Genomic DNA, 25,143 nt, shown 5'->3' on the forward strand with positions numbered 1-25,143 from the left:
CATAGGAGGCAGCGTTTTAGTTTTCAGTACTGGATTAGTAAACATATTGAAGTAAGTTTTCAGAACACTGGCTTCATGGGTCTGGAAGTGACAACCATTTCTATTTGCCCCGTTTTGTGCTTTGTGGAGAACTTTATTTCATGGACATATAGACTTTAATCCGCGTCAGAGATCCGTAATCATGGAAAAAAATAGGACATGCGTCTGTGGTGTCATCACTGATGTGAGACCACGGCCAACACACATCTGTGATTCACTGACATGTGAAAGAGGCCTAAAAAGTGATTTATTCTGTCCCTGGGCCTAGAGATTTGTCAGTCCACCCCTGCTATTCATCACTTCCTTGCATCACTCACTTACTCCCATCCATTGGCAGGAAAAATATTAGCTACTAAGATCCAAATCTCCTTGGTTTTAATTCTAATCCAGTTGTCCCAAGGAAACAAACTATGAACGCAAAGCTGATTTTTATTATTGTAGGTCTCTGGCTGAGGGATTATGGGATTTCATCAATACAAACTAATCATATCTTGGATGGGGGAAGAGATGGTGTTAAGATTTCAAAGGTTAAAGCTGAATTATTCACTTCTCATATCACCTTGTGTTCTGTGCTGACACTACAGATACCTTTCTAAGAAAATGGTGTGTTAAACATATTTTACACCTTCTGGGAGTCAATCAGACATATTTAAAGGGGTTCTCCATGACTATTATTCTAGTGAAGGGGGGGGGGGTGCTGAGCTGTAGTAACGCGGCATCTGTCTCACACACTGTGTTAGTTTTCGATGGCTGTGGCTCCTGCTAGCAACTGATCGCTGGGAGCGTCTTGATGACCTATCCTATAGACAGTTCATCAATATCAAAGTTCTGTGAATCCCCTTTAGGTCTCTTTCAGACAAGCATGTTCTGTGCGTAAACCATGCTTTGTGTTTGAGCGTGATTTCCTGTTATGAACATTGCTTGTTTCGCGGGATTCAGGTATTATAATGATTTATAATGCTGTGTGTCTCTGCAGGACCTTACTTCTACAGAATTATACTGACAGCATTATGCCAGTACAACTCAGTAGTTTGCATGGTCATGCAGAGACACACTTCATTATAAATCATTATAATGCTGTGCTCTCCTGTGAAAACAGTGTCCATAACAGGAATCACGCTCCCACATAGAGCTTGATTTCTGAACAGGACATGCTCGTCTAAAAGAGGCCTTACAGAGGCTTTCCTCATTTACATATCCTCAGGATAGGTTCTCAATATGTGATTGGCATGGGTCCGACACCCGACACTGCTGCTGATCAGAAATACAAAGAGGCTGTGGCTATCCAAGAGCACTTAGGCCTCTTCCCAGGCCATATGAGGTCATGTTCATTAGGTACGGCCAAGCAAGCCACTATCAAATGGACAGCGCTGTGCTTGGTAAGCTGCAAGGAGAGTGTTGAGTGCCACTGCCTCCTTAAAAAGCTGATCGGCAACAGCGCGGGAGCTGGAACCCCCAATTATCTCATATTGATGACCAATCTTGAGGACATCAATATGTAAATCCTGGAGAACCCGTTTAAGGTGAATCGTATTTCTTCTTGGCCATCTGTAGACACAAAATACATACAATACACCAAACTAAACGAATTGCTTGTGAAGGTGGATCCACCCTTTAATTATTGCATGATTAAAAGTGCTGCAATGTTTTAATAAATGTTGTGTTTGCATTCATCCCCTTTTTCAGGATTTCAATTGTCAAGGAATATATTGTTTAGGTGCAGCCATTATTCTTATTCCAGAGTGTGGTCATTAAGAGGTTAATAACACTATTCCACTTAAACTGGAATATGGAAGAACAAAGAATCACATAAATAACTCTGAATGTGAAAAAAAAATACTTATATATTTTTTTTAATACAATTATTACCGACTAAAAGCCAAGTAATTCTATGTTTTAAGTGTAGACAGCCTTGGCAGCAGGTTGGTATAGATGATTGTTGAGACTAGATGCTGCTTTAGCAAACCCTAACTAACATCAGATAAAGGTCTGTGGAGGCCCTTGTTAATACATGAGATGGGGGCTTCCTGACATTTTTTAAAAGTGGACAAATGGAGTGTCTCAATAAAAGCAGATTATCATGGTACCAAATCAATAAAAAAAATTGTATAGTGCCTAACCTAACAGCACTAACAGCAAGTAGAGACCTTGAAAATGTTGAGGAAAATTGTTCTAGTAAGTTGCAGAGTTTTTCATTATACGATAAGCTTTACTAACAAAATGTATAGGAACATTCATCAGTTTAGGAAACAAGCTGTAATAATAATAGGAAACCCATACTACCAGGGCCAGACTGTGGATTTCTTTTCCGCATCTTAAAACCCATGACCATTCTGCTTGCTTCATCATCACCATCATCGTCATCTTTTGACGTCTTCCACTGAAACTTTTAGAAATGGAATTTTAAGAAGATTACAAAGTGAATTTGTTTTTTCTTAGGCTAATGCTTATTAAATAACTAAGATGTGGTTATAAGTTTGAGAAGATGGATAATGAAAGAAAGCAGAAGCATAAGGCCCGAGCTGCCCAACGACTCTTGCCACGCGTCTGTGACTGGTAGGAGCCTTCATGAAATCATCACAGCTCATTGAAACCTATTCACTGGCATGTGGCAGAACAATGCTGCTTATTTCATGGTTTCAAAATTCTAGACCATACAACCAGGAGACTCTTTCAAACATTCATCGTCTACTAGTTGTGTGGGGAAATGGAGGTGACACAATCAAAGACCTTACCACAAAATGGTTCTCAAATTAGTTTGTAGTTCCTCCAGTTTTGAGATATAGGGAGATGTTTGCTAGGGCCCTTACAGTTGAGAGTTGGCTTTCAGTGAGTTTACTTACCTAATAAAATGGCATAACAATTTTTACTTTTTAGGGAAACAAAGTCATCATGTATCTGCTGGTCAGTGTGAGGATCATGCCAAACAACACGCTTTATCAAAGCTTCCTACATACTTTTGGTTGAGATTTGAGATCAGGCATTAAAGGGGTTGTCTCAGTAAGTCAGCTCTTGTCAAAATGCCATATTATAGCATCTAGACTTCATAAAAGAGGGTCAGGGACTCCCTCTACAAGCCAGACAGAAGATCTACTAATTATGAGTGGCTCCTGCCCTGTTGGGACTGATAAATCCTTGTCATACACCATTGGCCATTCCAGAAGGAGGGAATAAGCTGATCGCTGGGCAGGAGGTTTTAGAGAAATGATGAGCCAACCATGTTACTGTCACACATATTAGTATCCCTTCAAAGAGACAACCCCTTTTTAGTGATCCATTCCTCTAACATTAAAATTATTACTGGGTATTCATCAAGACAGACACTGTCTACATGATTATGTGGCTGTCATAAACGAGGGCATCTGGCTTGAGACCACTTTCATAAGTCAGTGTGGTGAGGTTCTAAGTAGGAGTGGCTCCAGATTTGGCTGACTGAGCCCAACCATGTTTGACACAGTGCACCTTTCCATGAGGTCACAGAGCATTTATACCTATTGGCTTTAATTGACTTCTTTGGACATCTAGAGGAAGAGACCAACAGCTATTTCAGCGGGTTATGATCGGTGAACTCCAAATTCCTCAAAATGTCCCAATAAAGTACACAGAAATATATTCTCCTTAAAAAAAAAAAGCTTTTAATAGAATTTTCTGTAGCATCCTTTTCCTTTTTTCTTAGGCTCAGTACCAATAGCGGGGAAGATGATGGGACTCAGTAAATTATGTGTCATGTTTCATATGTCTATCACGCTTATAACGGCCTCAGTTCCCAGCCTTGCAATGTTCTGTTGCATTATTATCATCCGAGTTTGCATGACGTTATCTTATTGAGTAAGACATCCTGGCTCAGTCTAAAAGCCTCAATTTATATGTATTACAGGTTCTCCCAGAGATGCTGCTCTTCATCTGCCTCGCCATATCTTATGGAAACTTGTTAATATCTGATTCCGTTCACTATTTCATAGTCATCTGTCTAGTTGGCAAGTTTCTGCATTGCCCAAGGCATTTACTAGAATTTACATCACATTTATGTCCCATGTTTAACATATACATATTGACATATAAGATAATCAAATCTCCATGACAGATGCCACACAGTGGCTTCCATTACCATAGTGTTCTATTATTCAAAATAATATACAAGCATGTGTAACATAGACATTTTATTGTTGGACTCTGCAGGATATAAAAGCATAGTGTACTATGCTTTGGCATCCATTTTACCAAAGTATATGTTAAACGTGGGACAAAAACAAGATGTGAACAGCTCCTTAGTCTGACTGATGTGCTCTAATAATTGATATAGCTTGTTCAAAGTACTAGGCCACCAAATATAAAACCCTACAGTCCAGTGGTATCAGTTCTGTGTTTCAAAACTTGGCCAACACTATGCCATCACAATTGCTAGGCCAACTAGGCCAAAACTAGACAACCAAAAATAGAACCTTATTTTGCTGTTGTCTCCAACTAGTCAATACTAGGCCACCAAAAATACTATGCTATTTTCTAGTGGTTTTCAACCTGTAGGTCCCCAACTAGACCATTTCTATGCCACTAAAAATACAGTTCAGCTTAGTAGTGGTCCCCAAGCTGTAGCTTGCCAGCTCTTGCTAAATGACATCTTCTGGTGTGCTCTAACAGACTCCGTTTTGAGGGATCACTGCTGTAGTCAGCAGAAACTTTAAACTACATATATGTCCATGGATTGTCTTTTTATGTTAAGTAAAAAATTGGAAACCCAGGTTACAACCAAAAATGGCTAAAATTGCAGGTACCACATGGGTTCTCACTTTCAAAGACTACTAGAGGAGATTTATCAAGGAGCTGTGAAAAATGAAAGGTTGAATCTGATTGGTTGCTATGGGCAACTAAGCCAGTTCTAATTTACACCAATTTGATAAATCTCCCCCACTGAATTTCTAATCTAACAAGCTCTTCCATATTGGAGTTAAAATCTGATTTAGAGAGGTTATATAGTTTCAAGTGTAGATGTAGAGCAGCTTCTGTAAGAGAGCAGAACTATTTTACTAATGCTGAAGAACTTCCTTAAAGTTAAGAACATTGGGAAGACTTGGGGACAACTCTGTATGGAACTGAAATGGTGACCACATTACATTTTACCAACTTATTCAAGCAACCCCAACAAAAAGAGAACATTTCGATGTGCTTCCATTTCACTTGCCTTCTCTTCCACTAAATGTGTTAAAAATGTTAGAGCTCTAAGATGAGCAGGTCTAATGTTCTTCTCTCATTTCAGCATCCAGAATGGAGTCATTTCTGTCTTCCAGAAGAAGGGACTGCAGGATCATGAACTCTACAATCTGAATGAAGGAGTCCGGTGAGTAGACATAGTGTCCATGGTTTAGAATGATAGGATACTAGAAGAAGAGAGGGAAATTCCAATAGAAGAAGAACCACGAGATTGTGTTAGAAAGATATTCAATGACAAGACGTAAGTCTTGCTCAAGCAGGATTTTCCACCAATCATTGTATCTTTCTGCACAGTCTGTCTGTATCAGTCTGCACAGTATTTGTATCTGAAAGACCAGGGCTGGCATTTATGAAAGAATTTTTCAAAAAGTGGAATTGATGGTAAGGACAACTATCATCTTGTAGCTATATGTATCTTAAAGGAGAATTTCAACATTCCATCGTTCCATAATGCAGGCTACATCTTCTTATAACAATAGCTGCCCGGCCCCAACAGTGTTGTCATTAGTCCCTTAAGTGGATACCAAATCTTTGCTTTCCTTTCCAAAATACTGCCATTATTTAAGTGTAGTAGGTACTGCATAATGACATGTATGATCATTTGAGGAACACTGTATGTACCAATGACAGTGTCGAGTGACCAGTGGCCCCAAAGAGTTACTTCCAGGAAATTTTGTAATACGCTTCCTTATGCGTATCACAAAATGACAAAATGTAGATATAGATCAAATAACTTCATGATTACTAATTTTCTTGTGTTCTTATGTCTCATCTTAGAACTTTGTTCTAGGAACTGAGAACTTCCCACCTCAATCGGTAGGATCTTAATCTAAGTCTTAGGGCTCATTCACACGAACGTGTGCTGCCCGTTGCCGTATTGTGGATCGCATTTGCATATCCGCAATACACGGGCACTGTTCCAGTCACTTCAATGGGTCCGCAAATCCTGGGGTTCCGTGCCTCCGCACCGCGAAAAGATAGAACATGCTTTATCTTTTTGCGTAACGGAGGGATCGCGGACCCATTCAAGTTAGTGGGTACACAATCCCCATGCGGCTGGGCCACGGTCGGTGCCCGTGCATTGCGGACCATGTGAAGGAGCCATTTTGCACAGTGAGCCATTTTGCACCACCATTCCATCGGCAATAGTCCACTCTTATAGAATTCTTACAGAGGTCACTCTTTCATAGTCCATAATCACATGTTCTGGGACTTTTGTCTTTTCCTATGAATTCTAGATGAACTTTTACACACTTTTGAATATTTTTGTGGTTCTGTTTACAGCACTAATTGTTCTTTTGTTTAAAGTCAGGGACCCAGTTTTCTACAATCCATAGTCAGAATGTAAGAGCAAGGCTTGCTTTATGAGTCATAGTGTAGTCACCAAAAGGTTAATGTTTGGTCAAGAATATTTCTCTTCCTTGCATCAGCAAATGAGATGACACAGGAAGGAAATGAAACTGTCAATAGGTATGGAAGACGATCAAGTATTTAAACAAGCTATTTGTCTATGTCTCTGATATCATTAAAGTAGACTTTATAAAGCAGATTTTTTTTGTTTTTTGCTCTTGTAGCTGCAGTAGTGTTTCAGCAACATTGGTAACATGCTATGATGCCAGAGTAATGGGTCAGTTCTCATTGTATGGGGTTTGTCTCAGATGTGAATGTTATATGATGATGTCTCATCATGCTGTGTCCCTATTCAACATTGTAAAAGACCAAACAAGCAATAGAATGCCCTTCTGTTTTTATATCCTTTTCAATGTCATAATTCCAAGGGTTGGAAAAAAAAACCTGGTTTTGTGTACGTGTCTATTGAGGCATCTATTGTATCTCCATCTTTTTCCCTGCTCTAGTGCAAGGGCTTGTGAAACAGTAAGTGCTAAAGGGGTTTTCAAGATTGGAAATTTGAATTGAATGGGGCTGAGCTGCACTACCATTCTTATACTATAGAGTGGCCCTATCTCTGGAAAAAAGGAAGACCCTTTATATAATCTCAGGTGACACCTTTAAATTGGTACTTCCATCTTATAAAGTGGCAGTATATCACTAAGATATACCATCACTATGATATATCATAACATGTGCCATCACGTTATAATTTGTGGTGTCTGACCTCTGGGAATTCCACTGATCCTGGGAATGAAGGGGGTGCATTTACCTGCACAGTAGCTCCCCAGGTCACCTGCTGCACAGGGAACCGTATTCAAATGAAGTCCCTTGCCCAGCTAGACCGCAGCTGGACCCATAGCAATTTGTCATGATTTTGTAAGATAGGAATAACCTGATAATAAAGGGGTGGGTCTTCTTTAAAGAGGTTTAAGAGCATCATTTTGTGAATTCTTCAAGTTCTTTCAGATCTATCAATGTTTGATTTCAGAATGCCCATTTATTTTATTGCCGGTTATTTTACCTGTTTTTTTTTATCTTCATATCCAAAGAAGGTTGGCTCAGGGTTTTAGTTCTAGTTTCTTGCAAGGTCTCAGTGCTATATTCAGACCTAGCATCTGAAAAAATGAGATGTTATGCGTAATCAGGGAAATCATAAATCTCCGGGCCTTGTTAAATGTCACCAAGAAGGAATCTTAAGATGTTATTTGTTTTTCTGAACATACAGGAAGAAATTGAATTAAGAGGATATGACAGGAGGTGTGCGGAAACTCCTGGTACATTTAATTTAGTGAAGGTTATCACCCCAGACTTTAAGGGTCAGTCATGAATCCTAAGCAGGTCTAAGGTTCCAGTGCCTTCACATTCTTGTTCATATCAACCAATATGTCGATCTGCTGCCCTGAGACAATGAATCTGTATGAGAATGAGTGATAGCAGTAGTCATCACTCATTCCCACACGGTGGAGGAGATAGCTGCATGTAAATGTAGCTATCTTCTCTAGTGACAAACGGTCCAATAGATTAACCATATTAAATGGGGTCAATTTCTGGTTACTGTTGACCAATGTGTTTGTAAAATGATTATATGGCACTTACTAATATTGCTTTTGTTGAAATGATGTGCCATTTTCTTTATATTTCATAAAGTATGCTCCCTTGTTTGCTAAGATTGTTGTGCTGTCCACACAGAAGTCCTGTCCATAAAATGGCTGCTGATGGAGGGTCATGTAACCAGGCAAATCACCTCCATGTGACATCTTCTCCATTCAAATACACTGCCCCTGCCATCTGTACTTGCACTGTTGGGAATTTAGTGCAGATGTAGCATGTTTAAATGGAGGAGGCTGGGTTATGTGTCTGGTCACATGACCCTCAATCAACGGCCATTTTATGGACAAAACCTCCGCATGGGCAGTACAAGAGATTTGGCAAACAAAGCTGTATACTTTATGAAGTATAAGAAAATGGAGTAAGAAAATGGAGCAGAATTTCAACAAAGGCTATATTAGTAAGTGCCATATAGTCATCTTACAAACACATGGTCAACAGTAGCCAGAAAGTGGCCAACCCTTTTAAAACTGTAGTTTAACTGAAGCAAGCCTAGGAGAGAGGAAAGGAGGAAGAAACAATAGGAGTGATAATAGCAATAATGGTTGTCATAGTACTCTTGTTGCTTCCCTGGGTCATGCAGTGATGGGAAGGGTGCACCTGTTATTCCCTTTGGGGCACTGTCTAGTTTCAGAATCCTCTTGTCTGGTGTCAGTTGTAGTGCCTTTGATGTTGAAGGTTTTGATGTGCAAGGCAAGGTCCCTTAGTCCAGTTGCGGATGTTGGTGCAGTGTAGCAGTGCATAATTAATCCAGGTTAACAGTGAACTATTCTTCTACTAAAGGATTCAGTTACAGTTCTCAGTATGCAGTGGACTGACAGATGTATACAATACACTTTTCAAAGTTCTACAGGTGACACGGCTGCACAGGTAGTTAATAGGCCAAGTTGTTCCTTTTGAACCAATCTATCTTACAATGCACTTCTTTATCTGACTTTATCATAAGCATCCAGGTATGAGGTGCAACTTTTTCCTCTGCCATGCAACCTCAGAGTGGACCCTAAATGTCAACCTATGTTTTGTATCTGACTTTATCATAAGCATCCAGGTATGAGGTGCAACTTTTTCTCTGCCATGCAACCTCAGAGTGGACCCTAAATGTCAACCTATGTTTTGTACTTACATTACATTTCCACAATGTCCACAGCGGGATGTGAATATTCTTTTATGCAAATGACCAGTTTGTGCAAATGTATGTTCAGGAGCTGGAAGAAAACTTAACAAATATGGAGAGAAAAAAATCTAGGGCCAACAGGTCCTCTTTAGACACCCAGGGGGTCATTAGATGAGCTTAAATACGCCTAAATTAGGTGTATTTCAGGCACAGATGGCAGAACAATGGTTAGTTGCGCTGCTATCTGTGGTTCCGCTGCGCTAACGCCAGGTTTAAAATTGTGGGCGTGGCATGGGTGGGGAAGGGGCCAGCAGGCCTATCTCGTTCACCATTTTCTGTGTCTCTATTAGGCATAAAAAAAGGTCTAAATATAAGACAGCTTGGAAGCTGTCTTACATTTAAAAACTGGCGATGGATGTGCCAAAGTTATGGAGAGGCCTGCACCTCTTTACAACTTCGGCGGATCCACCGCCAGCTATGGGCCTTTATTAAGGCTGGCATCTAAAATGTTGTACTTAATAAATGTGCCCCCTTATCTTTACAGAGCTTCTACTCTGCACCTCTCTCTCTTTTTTGACCTGCTTTTACAGGTAATGTTCTTTCTGGCCTTGCCCTGGCTGGTACCTAGGTCCAGAAGTGGCTTGTGTGTCAGCTCTACAATTTTCATCTGCTGTCTTTTCTTTCCAGACACTAACTCACACTTATTGGGAGATTAATCAAGCCTGGCACTTTGATCTCTGAGCTGCCATAGATTTCTGGCTTCGTATGCTCCATAAAATTGGTGTAAATAAAGATAAATTTGTGTTTAGTGTTAGTCACACTCCTTTTCCACCCTTGCCAAGCCCCCGTTTTGAAAACTGGCAAGGGCGGCATAAAAAGAGGTGACTTTTTTCAAAAAGTAAAATTTTTAAAAGTCATAGACACACAGCTTGCAACTTTTTTGGCGCAAGGGGGATGATTAATTTCCCCACATCCTTAGACTCTAGATTGATTCAAACTCAAAATCCCTATGGTTAAGGGAAACAGCACTTAATGGTTGGGATGCATTTACCACACCAAAAATACAGTTTTAACAGCTGTTTTGCAGTGTACTGCTGCTCTGAAATTATTTATTTAGGTGGGGAGCTTTAGAGTAGCGGTTCAATATACTATCAAAGCTGAATTGGTAGATGCAATAACACCAAAGAAAAAATATAATGCTGGGAATGTGTAAGTCCAAAATATTAATACATCAAACAATTTTTTTTTAGGACGTTAAAAAACAAAACAACAACGTTTTATTAGTCATCTGCATTAAAAGCACACAAAAAAAGGGTGTATTACCTAAAAACGTGATATGTAATAGGCTGACTATAAGGTCAAGTGGACGGAATGTGTAATTCACTGTAACTGTATAGGTGTAGCGCTTATTTAGCACTGTACACCTATTTATATACCAGTTAGGTGAACACAGTCCTCTGATTAGTAAATATGTGGCGTCTACTGTGTGTTTCACCACTATATCAAAAGCGCCCAGTGGAATCAAACCTCTGAACAAAAACACAGTATCCAATGCCAGGCTTAGTAAAAGCAACAATGTTGCAGCTGGATACACAATAGTCACCCAGAGGATGGCTATGCACTTTGCCATCCACTGAGGACAACAAGTAATAGGTGCCTCACTAAGGCCAGGGTGGTAGACAGCTGATATGGCTCATAAACAGCCAAACATCAGCGAAGACTGGCAAAAGTGACTACCATAGAAGGCTCGACACATTTCTGTGCACTCTATTGGCGCACTTCCTCAGGAACTTTTGCTTGATTTGGCACCAGAAACTAAAGCCTGCCTGAGCCCCGCATTCTTAGGTTGAGAGTCGGTGTATCAGTGTGGCTCTGATGTGAACCACAGCACTATGAGGGCTGCTTTGCAGCCGCCCATGTACCGTACTTTAAAGGGTAATTTAAAGGTGTTTGCCCTTTAAATTATGGCACATGGTACACACCATTCTCAAGCTCGCTTTTCTACACGTGCCAACTCTCATTCACTTACTTCTCTGGCAACTTGTGTTTGAAAAAGGTCACTCTCTGACCGAACCGTCACTTGAATGTGAAGTTGCTTTGCGAATAAAGATTGAATTCTGCATAGATTTGGAGTGCTGTCCCAAGAGCCATAACAACACGCACCTGGGACAGAGCAGACAAGAGTTCCGCGCCATTCCTATACTAATAAAACTTTGTTTTTGTTTTTTTATTATTTGTTAGATCCAATAACACCCACTAAAATGTCTTCCAATAATGTCAGGAGTCAGAAATTAACATCAAACGGGCTCCAAGAGATAGGAGACCCTCAAAGATTCCTGACATTAAGCTCCTAAACCCCCTTCAGAAATGTCTGGCACTGAGAAGGCGATTGGGCATTGAGAATGTCATGATTTTCCAAAAACAAGCAGCTTAACACACTGAAATATATTTTACACTTACACATTAGAGGGATTGGCAAATTGCTTGAATTGATTCATCCATCCTTTCCCTGTAATTGTCAACGAAAACATACTTTGTTGAACAATTAAAATGTTTGATTCCTCTAATACCATGTGTTTTTGGTTTGCATGAAAAGACATGTATTTCTGTAGTGGCCAGAAGCATCTGCGCTTTACTTCAGGTTCCTCTATTCAAGGACAAGGCAATATAAGTGGACCAGAAAAAACCTAACTTACACAGTTTACCCCCTTCCCTTTTTTAGTAGAGAAGCCAGAAAGCCCTCACAGACACCAGATGGTGTTTGAGTTTGGTGGCCCATTCCTTATTATATTGCATGTAAATATTTTTGTCATTATTTTTATTTTTGCTGTACATTTCTTTTGGAGGAATTAGCTGACCGTCGTTAGCTCAGCGGCAACATAAAATTTGCGTAATTGTAGCTCCCCAGTGTAATTATTCCTTAATTGAAACTCTTTAATTTAATGGAGCAAATGTTCATTCCCTTTTCTTCCTAGTTTTATTAAGCAGACAGCATTGCTATAAATCTATAATCATCCTCATCACAAGGTCCATTGGTTATACGACCATTCGAACAGGTTAATGGGTATGTGCCGACATAAACATTTAAAGCTTTAGAGGCCTGTTTCATAAATGTTGTCACAGATGGGTTCATTTTGTTCCCGGTGCTGACCAATAAATTCAGTGTAAACAGGAAGCTTCACGTAAGGTCACATATTTTACAAGACATTAATGTGTTTTAAATTCCTTAAGACCAAATAAACTTGATCCAATCTAGAGTCTGTAATATAATGTCACATAAAATTTGCTATATCCTTTAAGTGCAATTGTAGTTAATGTGGAAATGAACACCAATTACATATTAACCAATCCTAACAAAGGTGATAAAGTCATTTTCCCAAAATGTGTTTGCTATAGGGGCACTTTTTCACTTCCATCATGCCTCAGGATAGGGCATAGATTTCATATTCTCATCAGACTGGGGAGGAAGGGGGGGGGGGGGCGTTCCTTTGGAGCTCTTTCTCCCCACCTGCTGGGTAACAGCTAACTCCACGGGAGGTGTGCTTATAGCCCTTTCTCAGGTTTTATGTAGCCCCCAAAACAGCAATAAAAGGAGAACTTTAGTGGTTTTTGAGATTTAAGTCCAGAAAATTTATCCTGATGCCCCCCACAAAATTGCACTTGTTAGGATTACAGAAAAATGTTGGCTAAGCAAGTCTACTTTTTGGGTTCACTAAAGGGTAAATCGACCCACAGCTCATCTGGTTTCTAGAATCTGTCAAGCCATGTCATATAGGCATATCAAGAGAGAACATCATAAGGGATATTTCAAACAAAAGACCTCTGAGTCTGAGGAACCTTTTATGGTTGTTTGAAAATGTTTGTCTCTGGAAACCATGTCTCTGTATGTAGTTGCTCTGAGCATCCACCAAGTTGTAGTTTCCCCTCTGTATAAGGTCTTTTTCCTGTCAAAAATGACTGAACCATCTTAAAGGTAGTAGCTAAATGTTTCATTTGGAAAATGCAGCCATGTTGTGATTGCCTCCTCAAGTAGACTTCCCATTTAAAGTTTGAAGTCCTCATCTACCATTCTCATTGACAAGAGACTCTATATAGTGAATATTGGGGGTTGTGCATGTGCATGGTTCCCTGGTCCCATAATACCAAACTAAAAGCAAGACTTAATTGGGTAATAAAACATTTAATGGTTTTATTTATTTCATCTTTTTGAAAGTCCCAGTGGGTTAAGTTTTCTATGTGCTGGACTGTATGTCTGGTCATTGCTATGGTTACTGTTAATTGTTTGAGACCTGCCAGATGTACAGGGTTAGGGATTTTTGTTCATATTATGCAGGTTTAAGGACATGCTAGGCCAAAGCCTCCATATTATGTTGGTTTCAGTGGCAAATGAGTGGCACATTCCATTCCATTGATTTCAGCAGGAACCCTGAATCCTTCTCTGTTGTGGAAGTCTCCTCTCTGATCTAGAAGTAAGTGGGTGCTTCAGCTCACAGACCTCCACTGATAACATTTTCTGAATTTCATCATAACACAGTCTTTTTTTTCTCTTCATTATGGTAAAAGATATCTAAAATGTGTGCATCTGTAGCCCTTAGGTATAGAAATGTATTTGTAGTCACAAACATAAAAAAATTAAATTTCTTTGAGCACTCGCAACTATCTTAGCAAAAACCTCAAGAACATATGTGATTTTGTCTGAATATTTTTAGTGCCCACTTTTGGTTAGACATCAATTAGCATTAGAGCTAGAGCAAGTCTTATCTTCTGTACAGTTCCTGTACAGATAGATACCATTTATTATTAGCTCATACTGACTATCAAGGTTGGACAGCCCCACCATAGGATCATTCATTGGACCCAGTTGCACACTCACAGCAGGTACCATGAGCTTCAGGAGCTGATGTGATTCATCAGTTTTTTTTATTTCTGGCTCTCAACAAGACCAATGAGATTGTATAGGGACATGTACCATAAATCCACACAGAGAGAAGACCCTCACAATCTTTTTGTGTTCTTCAGTGGAATAACTGGTATGAAAAATGCCTTATCCCATGATACAATTTTATCTAATATTTAAATTTCTGAGAACTTAAAGAATACCTTGGGTGGACTTGGATGCCAATCCTCCAGCTTTATTCAGCTTTCCAAATTTTTTCACGTTTCACGCACAAACTTAAATGTATTTTATTGGGATATTATGTAAAAGACCAACACAAAGTAGCAAGTATGTGTGAAGTGAAAAAAAAATCATACATGGTTTTCAAAATGTTTAATAAATGATAGAAAGAAAAAAAAGGGTGGCATGCATTTTTATTCAGCCCCCCACCCCTGAGTCAATACTTTGAAAGACCAGCTTTCACTGCAGTTACAGCTGCAAGTTTTAGGGGTTTATCTCTACCAGCTATTTAAATTTGTGGGTGTAACGTGAAAAAGTTCAAGCGGTATCAATACTTTTTCAAGCCATTGTATCTACTTCTGGCTGTTTTTACAGAAAAAGATTATACAGCTAATACCTAAAAAAAATTTAAAATGATTGAGTCAGACTTGACAAAGGCGACAAGCAGCAAGTTATCAGCTGACCAGTCAACTTTAGAAAAATTCTGAAAAATGACAATCATGCCCCATTGTGGTTCTTTACTGCTCGTGCCCACTATTTATTTTTCCCATATTTTTTTGTCACAGGCAGCTGTTGAAAACCGAACTTGGCTCTTTTTTCACAGAATACCTTCAGGTACGTACACTTACTCTGTTGCGAGTAATTGATGTGACAGGTAAGAGCATGTCACATATCTTAAAATAAAAATGATTTAAGAGTTTTTGGATGAAAACTTCACAGCCATTTTCCTCCATCTGTAAAATTTATTTCCTGCATTATTAATGCAGCAGACGCAGCAGAGGCTGAGATGCGTATGGCGTTATACAAATTGTAAGAATAATATTACAGTATATTATTCACTTTCAGAACCAGCTTCTTACTAAGGGGATGGTGATCCTGCGAGACAAGATACGTTTTTATGAAGGTGAGACAGTTGTCAGGAATGGGGTCAGCTCTACAATAGTGAGGATCTCATCAAACAATTTTCATATCTGAGCTTGTGAGTGTAACATGGGCTGAGTGGGATATTGGGATTAGCCCCCATCATGCCAACATTTTTAGGTTTTAAACAGAGTTTTACTTTAAGTAACATCCTGAGCTCGAAACCAAAGAGGGCCAATATCTAGTATGTAGCTTGTATGTTGCATAGGTTCATTACACAATCGGCAATCCTTGTACAAAGGCACAAAGATCTGCCAATGTATTGCATTTCTAGTTATGACTGTGTATGTGTATTTCATTTTTAGTAGTACTATTACTATGGTACCATGAACACTTCATTTTTTTCTATTTTAGGACAGAAACTACTTGATTCCTTAGCAGAAACCTGGGATTTCTTCTTTAGCGATGTTTTGCCAATGTTACAGGCCATCTTCTACCCTGTCCAGGTAAACATCTTGTCCTGCCAAAATATAAACTTCTTTCTATCCGCAAATATTGTTTCTTTATTCAGTGTATGGTTATGTGTATGTGCTCCCCGGAAGAGCCAGGCCAGAGGATGGAAGTTGTCATGGTCCTGATGGAGTGTTGTGTCATGGTGTACTTCCTCAGGCCGTTGCTCCCTGGAGATTGGTGCAGTGGAAATTGAGTATTGAAAAATGAGGCCAGAACTTCAAATTTATTCAGCAGCGGTAGATTTTAGGTGGAATCTTCTCTGGCACCAGCAGGGATATAGAGGCAGGTTGGATGGCTGTAGTTTGGCCTAATAACCTTCTAGGCGATGCAATCCCTCACCTTGCAGCAGTGTCTTTAACGCTGATTGTAGCAGTTTATTTCACTGTCTAGCATCTCAAGACTTAAGAGAGAAAGGTTTGAGTAGTTCTCTCTGGAGAATCTGTAACAGGAGCAGGAACTCTGAATGTGCTTCCTCTCCCTTCTGTCTCTGGACAGGAACTCCACCTCCTGACAGGAAGCAGGACTAGCCCACTCCTACCAAGAGGAGAGGAACAGGGTGGTTAGCCCCGTTTCTTGTTAAACCTTTGCTCTCCAGATCCTGCTGGAACATATGGCCAGATAACAAACAATACACAATATATAGCAATGTAAACTCTATACTAATTGTAGTACCCTCAGGTCTGGGGTACTACATATGCACCCTATGAAGTGCACCCATTGATGTGCACACATAGACAGCTGAGTGGTATGTGCTGAATTTCCCATTGCCAGAGTAAAATAGTGATAGTTTGTACATTATATGTTTGGGTCTTTTTTCTTTTATTTGTAAGTTACTTTTAATACTGTTAATATTTTGCATGTGATGCTATATATCTTTTTATATTTGTGTTTCTTAACATACTTGTTGTGACCTGTTGTTTTGTGCATAGGGGAAGGAGCCCACCATCCGACAGCTGGCTTTGCTGCACTTCAGAAATATAATAACCCTAAATCTAAAACTAGATGATGCCTTATCCCGCCCGCGAGCTCGAGTACCTCCCTCCATCATTCAGATGCTGCTAATACTTCAAGTAAGTAGGTTTGTATCAATAGCAAAGCAAATCAGACACTAGACACTGTGAATTTGCTTGTTATCTAAATATAACTGAATCGCAGTATTTGATACAAAATTGGTTGCTTATAATGTGTCCTAAAATATATTTTTAGGGTTTGCAGCTCCATTACAAAGCTTCAAATCCTCATATCGATGTAGAGATAAAGGATGTAATTCAGGATGCCTGTAGTCCCCACTAGGGGAAGCTTGCAATGTATGCACCTTCCATTGAATTCAGTAAAGAATGTGTATAGAGAAAGCTCCAAAGCTCCCACTAGTGGTGGCTGAAAGCAGTCACAATTTTATCATCTAAAGAGTTATTTCCATGTCACTTTTTCAATTTTTAATTACCCTATTCGTCTTTTCCTTTAAGAATCTACATGCTACACTCCTCCATACTCCTGTGTGTGCTGTCCACAGTGCAATAGGATGCCTTTTGGGCTACTGTGTATGCATTAGCGCAGGGATGCTAAACCTGCGGCCCTTTAGCTGTTGCAAAACTACAATTCCCAGCATGCCCTAATAGCTGTAGGCGTGCTGGGAGTTGTAGTTTTGCAACAGCTGGAGGGCCACAGGTTGAGCATTCCTGCCTTAGAGCAGTCCCATTCACTTCTGCTTCAGAGAAAAGAGGTGGGAGTTACTGCGCAGGCGAAACAAATGCACACTCCCCAAACCAAGCCAGACATAAAAAAATGATGCAAGTGCATCTGTGTCGATACCACTGCAGGACCACGGAGGTGGCCATAAACAGGAAAATGAACGCGTTATAAACTAAGAAAAGTTCTGGTCAGAACTGGTCATCATCAGAAGCAAATATGGTATTACCTATAATGAGAGAAATGGTGATCACAGGGGTAGATTTTCTCCAGTTATCAGTAGTATATTCATTGCATCACTTCCCGTTTTACCTTATAGAGGACTTGTCACCTCTCCTGACTTATCTTTTTTAGTTAATATTTGCACTACCTACAAAGTGCTGGAGCACCTTTTTTATGACTCTTCTTTCTGCCATTCCACTGTTATTAATCCTAAAAATGTATGAATTATTTGACCATAGGGCAAAACCATTCCACTTGATCGGGTGTGTCCCTATATACCATGACTTTGTCAGTGACAACAGGACAGTGTCAACTGGCAACACAGTTGTCAATTTACTAAACAGTCAGGAGAATGAAAAGAAGGCATTGCAAAGATTCCAAATATGTAGTTTTGTTGCACTCCAGAAATCTGCTTCTTGGCTTTTAATTCAGTGTACACATTTAGGGGGTGTCCTTCATCAGGCACCCATAAGGCGAATACTTTTTGTGAGCGGAGATATTCCCTTTAAATATTTTACCCTTGTAAATATATGTCCTAAGCACTTCCCTGCTCTGCTCAATATTGCATATTGTATCCGTGCTTTTTCTGGAGGTAGTCACCTTTAAATTTGTAATGTCACAACTAAAGTCATCATTACGTACTCTGTGTACTGGTAATAACTGCCGAGTATGAGTCAGGGTAACGTAAAGTTTATTTTCCTAATGATGACTCAGTTTGGATAATTATGAATGAATAACAATATCAACAAACTGAGATGACTGTGTGAGTACGTGAGCACATGGCTTCATATTGTTTGGGATCATTCATTACGTTAATAACTTATGTAATGCTCTGGTGTAAAATGCCCTCGCCTTTTTTAGTCATGGTTTCAGATAGGTTCCTGCTTACGTAAGGTTTATATTATGTCTTTTTTGTGTGGGAATGGCAAAACTTAGATCAATTATGCATTTTTCTAATCCAAAAACAAGATGGATCTAGGTGGTACCAAACAGGCATAGCTGTTATCATTCGAGACCTCAGTGACATACAAACTATTAAGGCAGGGCAAGGAACTGCCATGGGATCCGTGATAACCCCTGCTTGCCATGACTTTGCCAAATCAACTATGTGCAGTCACCACATACAAATTCATCCAGCTGTTAGTGCATACTATCTGCATAATTCTATATGCAGTTAGCTCCTCCTAGTGGTGGCTGCAGGTAGTCAATCATTTGTCATAAAACAGAACTCTCCTAAAAAGAACATATTAAAGGGGTTATCCCATGACTAATGTAAAAAATAAAAATCACATATCATATAGTAAATGGCAATCTGTCCCTAACAAAGCTAGAACCAGCCCTGTACCTCACATGGATCCAGAGATCTCCACATTCATTGCTTTTCTAGATTTATATCAAGCTGACAGCTCAAGGGGAGTGTCTTTTCTGCTGCAGCTAAGGGGCGTGTCCATGCTCTACCTATCACAGCTCAGGAGGTGTGTCCATGCTCTCCCTATCACAGCTCAGGAGGTGTGTCCATGCTCTCCCTATCACAGCTCAGGAGGCAGTTGAAGGATGAAACTGAGCATGTACGGCCATCTCAGTGACCAGGTCAAAGAAATAAGAAAAAAACAAACTGCAGGTGGCGCTGTACAGATACATTTTATTGAATAGCTCACTGGCTATGCTAAATAATTAATTACATGCAATTACAAAAGTATTCAGATCCAGGTGCTGGTTTGAAACCTGTAGAATATTTTTCGTGGGACAACCCCTTTAAATAAAAAGAGCATAATTTTGGACCTAAAACAGAAAAAAAAATCCCTACTTCAATACAGGTGTCGTAGATGGAGTTCTAGAGTGGGGCAATCTGAGTTTTGCTAAGGGATCCTCTGATGTCTGTGCATGCCCCTGCTGGAACCATATGGCAAGCAATTTCAGATGCATTGGAAAGTGTGTACACTGAGGCCACTAAAAAGGGTAGTACAGATCATACTGTACGTTTCCAAAAAAAAATCTTAAAATGAAATTGACAAAAATGGATATAGATTTTCAAGCTGGTGCTTATCTTGATAGTGATCCTAAAGGGAAATAAAAATAATTAATTTCTTGGAAGGGACCTAAAGAGGTGTATACAGAGTTTTGCTGTTATATAATATTATAATTCCCCTGTTAACAGCTCCGTGTTCATGCTCTGGAATTTAATGGATACCATATGTGAGGAAGGATCAGAAAAAAGGAGGTTTATGTAAAAGGAGGTTTTTACACAGTGAGGTTCAAAAAAGGGTCTCTGACAATAAACAGAGTAACATAAACCCGTTATGTTCTGCTCTCAAAAAATTATAGTTTCTAATATTGCAGAGCCCTTTGCCTACATGGTGGCACACATCTTCCCCATGGCATTTTTATTACAGTAGCATAGGTTCTCCATCTGCTGCCATGTGAAGCTTCTGCATTACACCACATTGCAGAGTATCTCAATCTCAGAAACAATGCTTCTAGGAAAGTGTGTCTCCATGTGCAGTAACCCAGTGGATCGCTGTTAAAGTGTTAATACCCTAGTGGACCTCTGCTAAAGTGTTTAACATGGTTGAAGTACTTTTCATTGTGCACTGTTAATTCTAAATGGTTGTCTATAGGCAGTCAATAGTTAAAACTGGCAGTTGCAAGGGTGATGGGCTGGTCCCACCCCCTGGTTAGAGAGTCTTTGCTGAGCAGGCCTAGGGGAGAGCTAGGTCTAGTCCAGGTAACCTTCATCCCTGAGACTGAAAACTGTCAGAGAAGCCACTCGGAGACTATCTCAAAGAGAAAGAGGACAGACATTTATGGATGTTTGACAACCACTTGAGGGTTATGATGAAACAGTAAGGTAAACACTCATTTATGGCAACATACGTTTCTGCATGTGGAAAGGGTGACTTGCCTCCGGCACCCACCATGATTCTCAGAGGATCTGGCCATCCAGATCTAAAGACTGTACCCTGCAGATTGGGCATTGCAGAAAGTGTTAATGGGAATAAAATTGCTTGCCTGTGGTTATTTGGAAAGATTGCAAAGTGTACCTTGAGAGAGACTTAGGGAGGATAACCTAAATCATTGCTACTGCCTAAACTGAGCTATGTAGAAAAGCCTACTCTGTAATATACAGTACCTAATAAAGGTCACTATTGCTGCTGGGTGTACTGCAAACTCTATCATCTATTCAGTAATCAGAGGTTTTAGTTCTTCTAACCAAACAGTACTGCTCATTGACTCCAACATGTATCCGCCAGCCCTCCACCTACTCTCCTGTCTTGCACCCATCTACCTAACATCAAGGTCACCCCAGCTACCACCAGGCAGGATCCCCTAGGGTGTACACTGAGGGAAGAAAGGGTGCGCCCTCCACACACTGCATGCGTGGCCCAGGGAGAGGGATTAGACATTGTGAGGACTACAGCCACCCTGATTTCCACCACCACCACTTCCACCCTCCCCAGCTCCAGCCACAATGCTGGAGCATCTAATTTAGAAAACCACAATTTTTTGTCCATTGGATAGCGGCTGTGCTTGGTATTTCACCTCAGCCCCATTCACTTGCCTAGGCCATGTGTCACGGAAGGTGTACAGGAAACAAGACAGTGCAAAATGAATATATGACTCACTGGATCCAAAACTAAGGAACAAAAGGGAGACCCCTGCATAAGACCTGGCACTCACCCTGACTGCTCAGCCTATGTGAAAATCTCAATTGTAGATGATCGCATAGCCTCGTACCTCGACTGTATAACACCTGAACACCCTATAATAGTGAGGGGACACGACCACCGGCTCCCTACACTAGACACGGAGGGAGTCAGGGTCACCTGGGATCCAGCAAACAGAAAATCACAAATAAATGTACAGCACTTATCTTGTAGAAGACAGGAAAATAGGATCAGCATGCACACACACTCCAGGAAGTTGTATAAGCCGCACACTAATGCATTATGGGGAGGAATTTAAAGGGATGCAATCAGTCCAACTACATGACAGCTGAGAGAGGCTAACGAGATAATTAACTGAAAACCAGTACAAAGAAAACTCAAGGAGGAGGTTCTGAAAGGCTTCTGTCAGAGCTTCTCAGCTGTCTGGTGTGACAGTACCCCTCCCTCTACGAGTGGACTCCGGACACTCAGAGCCCACCTTCTCAGGATGGGACCTATGGAAAGCCCTGATGAGACGAGTGGCCTTAATGTCCGTCACTGGGACCCACATCCTCTCCTCAGGACCATAACCCTCCCAATGAACAAGGTACTGGAGAGAACCGCGGACAAGACGAGAATCCACAATCCTAAAGACCTGAAATTCAAGATTCCCATCAACCATAATCGGAGGAGGAGGCAAAGGCGAGGGTACAATGGGTTGAACATAAGGTTTCAATAAGGACTTATGAAAAACATTATGGATCTTCCAAGTCTGAGGAACATCAAGACGGTAGGCAACAGGATTGATGACAGACAGGATTTTGTAAGGCCCAATAAACCTAGGACCCAACTTCCAGGAGGGAACCTTCAATTTGATATTCTTGGTAGACAACCACACCAGATCACCAACATTCAGGTCCGGACCAGGCACACGTCTCTTATCTGCCACACACTTATATCTCTCACTCATGCTCTTTAGATTATCCTGAATCTTTTGCCAAATAGATGACAAAGACGAGGAGAATCTGTCCTTATCAGGTAAACCAGAAGACCCCTCTCCCGAGAGTCCCAAACTGCGGATGAAACCCATATGCACCAAAAAATGGTGACCTATCAGAGGACTCCTGACGACCGTTATTTAAAGCAAACTCAGCAAGGGACAAAAAAGAACACCAATCCTCCTGATTCTCTGCCACAAAACAGCGCAGATATGTCTCCAGATTCTGATTGACGCGCTCTGTCTGGCCATTCGACTGCGGGTGGAAAGCAGAAGAGAATGACAACCAAACCCCCAAGCGAGAACAGAAAGCCTTCCAGAATCTGGAAACAAACTGCCTGCCCCTATCAGATACTATGTCTGAAGGAATACCATGCAATTTGACAATGTGATCAATAAATGCCTGCGCCAGCGTCTTAGCATTGGGCAAACCAGGAAAAGGGATGAAATGCACCATTTTGCTAAAACGGTCCACCACCACCAGAATCCCAGTCTTCCCCGAGGAACGAGGCAGGTCCATTATGAAGTCCATGGACAGATGTGTCCAAGGACGGGAAGGAATGGGTAAGGGAAGGAGAGGACCTGATGGCCGTGAATGAGGGACTTTGGCACGAGCGCAAGTCTCGCAGGCTGCCACAAAACCCTCAACCGACTTACGAAGCGCAGGCCACCAGAATCTCCGAGCGATGAGATCCACTGTGGCTCTTGCCCCCGGGTGCCCAGCAGGTGTTCCTTAAAAATCTTGTGTCTTAAAGCGAGAGGCACAAACAACCTCCCAGGAGGACAAAGATCAGGAGCCTCTGACTAGGCTGCCTGCACCTCTGCCTCCAATTCAGGAAAAAGAGCAGAGACCACCACACCTTCAGCCAAAATGGGAGCCGGGTCTTCAAAATTCCCACCTCCCGGAAAACAACGTGACAGGGCATCTGCCTTCACATTCTTAACCCCAGGGCGGAACGTGACAACAAAATTAAACCTTGAAAAGAACAAAGACCATCTGGCCTGTCTCGGGTTCAGATGCTTGGCTGACTCCAAGTAGGCCAGATTTTTATGGTCAGTAAACATTGTAATAGGGTGTCTGGCTCCCTCTAGCCAATGGCGCCATTCCTCAAAAGCCAACTTGATGGCCAACAATTCCCTATCTCCCACATCGTAATTTCTCTCTGCGGAGGAGAGTTTCTTCGAGAAAAAGGCACACGGTCGCCATTTCGCAGGAGAGGAACCCTGAGACAAGACCGCACCCACACCCACCTCAGAAGCTTCAACCTCAACTATGAAGGGTAGAGAAATATCAGGTTGTACCAAGATGGGAGCGGAAGCAAAACTCTCCTTGATATTAGAAAAGGCCTTACGCGCCTCTACCGACCAGGAAGAAAAATCTACCCCCTTTCTGGTCATATCAGTGAGTGGTTTAACAATATAGGAATAATTCAAAATAAACTTCCTGTAATAATTGGCAAAGCCCAAAAAATGCATCAGCGCCTTCTGATTCTCAGGAAGCTCCCACTCAAGCACAGCGCGGACCTTCTCGGGGTCCATGCGAAAACCAGAAGCGGAGAGAAGAAACCCCAGAAATTGTTTCTGGAACCGCAAACACACATTTTTCCAGTTTCGCGTATAATTTATTCTCCCGCAGGATGAGCAAGACCTGACGTAAGTGTTCCTTATGAGTTTTGAAATCAGGAGAAAAAATCAAAATGTCATCCAAAAACACTAATACAAATTTTCCCATTAAATGATAAAAAATGCTGTTCACGAAATGCTGAAAGACGGCTGGGGCATTCATCAAACCAAAAGGCATAACCAAATTCTCAAAATGGCCCTCAGGGGTATTGAAGGCCGTCTTCCATTTGTCTCCTTCTCTGACCCTGACCAGGTTGTATGCCCCTCTTAGATCTAATTTGGAACAGACTTTAGCCCCAACAATCTGGTTAAACAGGTCCGGGATCAGAGGAAGCGGATAAGGGTCGTGAATAGTGATACTGTTCAGCTCCCTTAAATCCAGACAAGGTCTTAAAGAACCATCTTTTTTCTTAACAAAGAAAAAACCAGCAGCAACAGGTGACTTCGAGGGTCGTATGTGTCCTTTTCTCAGACTCTCCGAGATATAAGTAGGCATAGCGACCCTTTCAGGTTGGGAAAGATTGTATAAAAGAGATTTAGGCAGCTTGGCGCCTGGGATGAGATTAATAGGGCAATCGTACTCCCTGTGCGGGGGCAAATCCTGAACTCCACTCTCAGAGAAGACATCCGAAAATTCAGAGAGAAAAGGTGGTACAGTCTTAGTAGAAACCTCAGAAACAGATGTCGTGAGGCAATTCTCTCTGCAAAAGTCACTCCAACCATTTATTTGCCTCGCTTGCCAATCAATGGTGGGGTTATGTTTAGTGAGCCAGGGTAGCCCCAACACAAGAGGAGTAGGTAATCCGCTAAGGACGAAACATGACACATCCTCAACATGAGCATCACTCACAATTAAACGAATATTGTGAACTATGCCCTTTAATGATTTCTGAGAAAGTGGAGCGGAATCAATAGCAAAAACAGGAATATCCTTTCCCAAAGTGCACACCTGGAAACCATGAGTTATCGCAAAATGATTATCAATGAGATTGATAGCTGCTCCACTATCTACAAAAATCTCACAAAAAATGTTCTTGCTCTCTAGCGCCACCCTGGCAGGCAGGACAAAACGGGAACTACAAGCAAATGGAAAACCTTCAATTTCCGCCTCAACCCT

At 41.0% G+C, this 25,143-nt stretch overlaps 1 protein-coding gene across 5 annotated transcripts in view; it reads left to right on the forward strand.

Annotated features, from left to right (window-relative positions):
* The window catches only part of LOC122928341 (proline-rich protein 5-like), a 291,839-nt gene that overhangs the window by 83,036 nt on the left and 183,660 nt on the right, over positions 1-25,143 (forward strand). For 4 of the 5 annotated variants that reach the window (XM_044281090.1, XM_044281095.1, XM_044281094.1 and 1 more), the window contains 5 exons: positions 5,294-5,374; positions 15,044-15,092; positions 15,324-15,381; positions 15,753-15,844; positions 16,781-16,921. In XM_044281090.1, the coding sequence (XP_044137025.1) occupies positions 5,294-5,374; positions 15,044-15,092; positions 15,324-15,381; positions 15,753-15,844; positions 16,781-16,921 (421 nt within the window). The remainder of the gene's footprint in view (positions 1-5,293; positions 5,375-15,043; positions 15,093-15,323; positions 15,382-15,752; positions 15,845-16,780; positions 16,922-25,143) is intronic. The other variant, XM_044281096.1, reaches the window with a different exon arrangement.

This window comes from Bufo gargarizans, chromosome 2 (genome assembly GCF_014858855.1).
Source record: "Bufo gargarizans isolate SCDJY-AF-19 chromosome 2, ASM1485885v1, whole genome shotgun sequence".
Taxonomy (NCBI): domain Eukaryota; kingdom Metazoa; phylum Chordata; class Amphibia; order Anura; family Bufonidae; genus Bufo; species Bufo gargarizans.